General features: G+C 34.0%; 1 protein-coding gene across 3 annotated transcripts in view; it reads right to left on the bottom strand.

The window, feature by feature from the left end:
* CERKL (ceramide kinase like) overlaps positions 1-5,161 on the bottom strand; it is a 93,787-nt gene that overhangs the window by 16,489 nt on the left and 72,137 nt on the right. Inside the window, exon 5 of one of the 3 annotated variants that reach the window (XM_006921252.3) lies at positions 4,213-4,276. The exons of the other annotated variants lie outside the window; for them this stretch is intronic. Within the exon in view, the coding sequence (XP_006921314.1) occupies positions 4,213-4,276 (64 nt within the window). The remainder of the gene's footprint in view (positions 1-4,212; positions 4,277-5,161) is intronic. 3 annotated transcript variants of the gene reach the window in all.

The following is a 5,161-nucleotide window of genomic DNA, read 5'->3' on the forward strand; positions in this document are numbered from 1 at the left end:
TCAGTTTAAAGGAGAGGCACTCCTTAGCCCCCACCCACTCATCACATGGGAGGCAGGCCTGGAGGACCACATCTTATGATTTTTCTTAGAGAAGACACAGATCCTGATTTGGGGGTGAGTCTCTTTATTTGTAAATACTAGTAACTAGCATTCTATATATCTATGTGCCAAACAAAACAGCCTACGGGCCATAATCAACAGGAGTTACTGGTGCCCTAAGTTCAGGAAGCTCTGCAGGTTGGTGAATTCAGAGGCTGAGGGAACTTTTTCCAACGATTCCTTCCACCTTGCTTTCAGCCTGCCCCACTGCTCGCCCGCCTCCTCTCGCCCCGGCCAACCCCAACCCCTTGCATCTAGCTGAGGTTTAGCTCTATGGCTATACATATCCTGGGCTATCCAGGTCCACCCTAGTTAGAAGAGACTCCAGGACATGCAATATGACCCAGATCATTTGGGGGCTAGGAGTATTATTTTATTCCTGAACTGATTCCAAGGATTCACATTGTGGCCTCTGATTCAGAGAAAAGTGATTATATCTACTGAGGGGCAATTTTATGTCAGATGATACATTGGCTCTCTTCTATTAAACCCTCAGACTTCTATAAAGTAGGCATTAGCCTCATCTCTATGAATGGCAAGTCAAGGTTTGATCTGAACCTTATCTGCATGATTTTTAAAGATCTCTCTGAGAGCCCCAAACATTCTGTAAACTTAAATTATAACTTCCGGATCCATGTCTGTCTACCTGCTGAGGTGTGTGGCCTAAAAGGAGCACTGAAGTCATCCAACAAAGCATCTAACTTGGCACCAAAGAACTCAACTCTTCCACACAGTATGGCAACATCTGACTCCTAGAATCCTGCATCCAGTTATAGTATCGTATACATGTTAACTCACTTCTAGAGTTAATAGAGATGGCCTTTCTATGAACATGCTCTGCTAGAAAACCTCTGAAATTTTATCGTTAACGCATGCAGTGTTAAATATTTTGAAACTGTAATAAATTATGCTAATTACAATGATAAAGTAACACACAATGAGTAATTACTATGTACTGGGCACTGTTCTCAGCACTCTCCATGTCTTAACTCATTTAATATGAACAATAACTGTGTGCAATAGATACTTTTACTGTCAATTTACAGATTAGGAAACTAAGGCATATAAAGATTAAGTAACTTTTCCAAAATCATATCATAGTAAGTGATAGAATGAAGACTTGAAACAAGACAATTTGGCCTTAGACACTGCACTACTATTCAAAATATTATATTCCTTTCCTGTATATAAAATTTAATGAAAATAGCCATATGAGACTTTTATTATTTTGAAAATCAGTTTACCATTATAACTAATATGGAATTAAATGAGTTAAGATGAAATATATTTACTTTTGTTGACAACTGCTAGATCATTAAGAGCATCTCCAGGTATGACTCGACCTAGGGAAAATACTTAATACAAATATATCACAAGAGTCTAGATACAAGAAAATGAGGGAAAAAATCCCAACCTGTTATAATGAGTTAATTTAATCACACTTAAAGGTTACTTTAAAACATAAACCTTAGAACAACTAATCTTTTGCATGTGGTACATCTTATGTTTTCAGAATGAGTAGACCCCTTCTTGCCATGACCCCAAGTAGAATAATCCTGTCTTGAAAAGTGCAACTAGGGGCTAATATCTTATTTCTCTTTATAAAAAGTAAAAAGAAAAAATTTAAATGGGTACTGCTGTATTTGTCTATCAACCAATATCATCTTTGAAATGTTTTATATATTACTGGATTTTTGATTTAAACGTTCATTTGGAAAAGAGATGCCTTTTTTTTTTTTAAACTTTACCTAGTTACACAGATATCATGGTCAATGTGATAAAATATCAATGTTAGCCAAATAATGTCTAAATTATTGAGAGTCTAGTTAATGGTGAAATTAAAAGAAGAAAAAAAATTTAAAAACACTGAAACAAATAGGAAAATATTGGCATATTTATAATTGCACGAGAGCTATAGATTAGTTTAACTATATTAACACTTATAAATTCAACTGTTACTGCTTCAAGTCTATGCATCTGGTACTACTCTTCTCTTTGCTTTTAAAAAACTTCCTATTCATGCACAGTATAAATAGGGGGCAATATGGAAACTGACACTCCTACAATTTTAGCAATGGATCTGAGTGTTTTCTAGAACATACTGGAGTTGCACACCAGCTGTCATTAGTACTGATCCACTGTTCCTGTTGGCTGTAGAAATATGTCACAATGTGTCTTCATAGAAACATGTAACTCATTAATCTTAGCAAATAAAATTTATTAAACATTATTTACCAAATCATTTTGCTTTACTAAATAATGTATATAGAATCTTCCTTGGATCTTAACCTCTTTATGTCTAAAAACCTAAACCATTTTATTAATATAGTTATCCCAACCACCGTATCATTTCACAATGGAAAAATTGGGCCCTTGGAAATAAATGAGATATTTAAAGGATTGTAGGAAATAGATGACTTGATAGAATTTTAAAATTATTATAAGTCCTAAATAAATCAGCATGCTGTAAAGTTAAAAACAGTTAATTAATAGAACTCAATTCATAATAATGATTAGGTCAAACTATGTGCTTAAAAAAATGTAGGTAATAACTAAAGGATCTATCTCTCTTTTTAGTGCTGCACCACAAAATAACATCTGACATGTGAAATAAACAAGAATTAAATGTTCAGATAAAGAAAAATATTACTGTACTGCACTTAAAAAATAGTCTTCCATCACTCTGCAAAGTTCTTCTTGGTCCTTGAATAGTATAGATACCACATTTAGCAGAACACTTAATAATACTGATGGGCAAGACCAGGTTTAGTATCTATGATATTTGTTCTTTTCATTATTTATATAATCATGTTTCATGTTTTGAAGCGAGAATGTATTTGAAATGCAGCCACACTTATACATACTCACAAGCTGCTTTTCAGTACTATGCACCATATTAAGGCAGTGGGCATGATTCCTCCAATTGCTTTTCTTAAATTATATACTTGCAAGATAATTTCCTAAATCTAGCCTATTAATCAATCTGTCTAGCTCTAAGTATAAACATTTGAAGGAATCCCCTACCTCATACTCATCCTCAATATTTATATAATATTGCTATCTAGATTTACTCCTTTCTATTAAATTGCTTTTTGAAAAAAGTCATTTTATTTATCAAACTTTATTCTTCATCTAATGTTTTTTTCTCACCAAATATATTGTTTCTGAAAAACAACCCTGTTAACGCTCCATTTTAATTACATCACTTTCCTCCCTAAAACATTCTAGTTCTTTGGGAAGAGTGAAGTCTTTCATTTTGGTTGAAAAACTCAACTGCCCTTCCTGATATTCTGAGTCTTTTGTTGCCCCCTGCCCATCACCATATGACAAATAGTTCACATACTTGCCACCTTTTAAAACTCGATAATATCTACTCTTGAAAGAAAAATCTTCCCTGAAAGAATATATTTTTGTGTTAAACATCAATCCAGCACTTTAGCAAATTGATTCACCTAATTTAAAAAAAAAATGGCTATTAAAGTATATGTCACTTGCCATGTTTCTAATATTTGCATTTCAGTGAGAAATTTCTACATACAATGATGTATTGCACACAACAGTTACCAATGCCTACTGTGAATGACACATATATTGGGTAGCCACTAAGTTATAGAGATAATTAAAATTAACATCTTTTGCTCAATCTGAAAATAATATTTGTTTTTATATTTACCCTCAATCAATCACAGCCAAATAACCAATGGGTAACCATTAACACTCTCAATAAATTTGCAAAAGAGGATATAGTAGAGTTATACCATATGACCAATATAATATCTTCCATCAGTGCTTTTCTAGATATTCACATGATTTAAGAATTAAGAACTACAGATGCAAATGTATACATATTAGGTAAGTATAATATGGTATACTGGATTTCCCAGTGTAGATAAGTAGATTTCTCCTTTTGCTTTCCTATGCTCGATCTTCAGAGGTGGATGGCCATGCTGTACCATTATTTTTATTAATTGTTATTACACAGATATGAAAGAAAGCCTAATTACATACATCACAAATATTTAAAAATTAAAAGTTCCAAATATATGGCTAGAAACTAATGAAAACATTTAATAACATAAGCTATATGATATATAGATTAATAATATAACCTACCCATCAAATTCCTCTAGTTCACATTCCTTCAGCAGTGACAGAGCATGTCCTTCATATTCTGTTACTATTTAAAAAAAACACACACACACACACAAAGTGAAAGTCTTAAACAATGATCTACACTTTAACTTGGTTTGGCAGGAAAATATGATAAACATATGGTCAAGTCATAAAACGACATTTATTCTTGAATATTTATATTTTAATCACGGGAAAGAGGATTCAGTGTTACTTGCCTGATGTGTTTTATAGCTTTATGTAAAAGAGGGTCATATATTTGTTCCAACTACATAAGTCATTTGGGGATATCCCACACAGAGCAGTTGGTTAATTTATCTTGGTGCCTGTCTGTTTAGTGTTCCCTAAATAAGACACACTTTCTTTAAATCAGAAGCCTAAGAACAGTAGTATTTTGAAAATAAGGCATATTAGCTGGCATCAAACGATGTTAATTCACTTTGGCAACCTTACACGAATAAATTAGTTGAAAGGTTAGTGTAAGATTTACATACTAGAACTGTATCTGGAACTGCTAGACTAAAAGGAGGAGTTGGATGTGAAAATATAAAGCAAAGCCAATACCAATGATAACAGACCCAAAGCCAAGGAGGAGGGTGGCACAGACTCACCAGAGCTGGATCCTCCGAGGAAATGAATCTGTCACTCCCTATCGTCTCTACAGTCATGATGCTCTATGCAGTATTGTAAATGCCAGCGAAGACAGGATAAACTGGCACACTGCAGATGGCACCAAGCATCTCAACCACAGTTAGCATTTTCTAGGGCATCTCTGCCAGAAGAGACAGCCCAGCTGTATCCACCCATCAAAGATTTCTGCTGACTGACATGACATTGCAGATGGATTTTCTGTGTAAGAATGTGCATCATTGTATGCAAGATTACATTAATCTTTCATGCCTGTCTGTCCCTGGTGCCAGCATGGTTCAAG

The sequence above is a fragment of the Pteropus alecto genome, unplaced genomic scaffold (genome assembly GCF_000325575.1).
Source record: "Pteropus alecto unplaced genomic scaffold, ASM32557v1 scaffold3, whole genome shotgun sequence".
Lineage (NCBI taxonomy): Eukaryota > Metazoa > Chordata > Mammalia > Chiroptera > Pteropodidae > Pteropus > Pteropus alecto.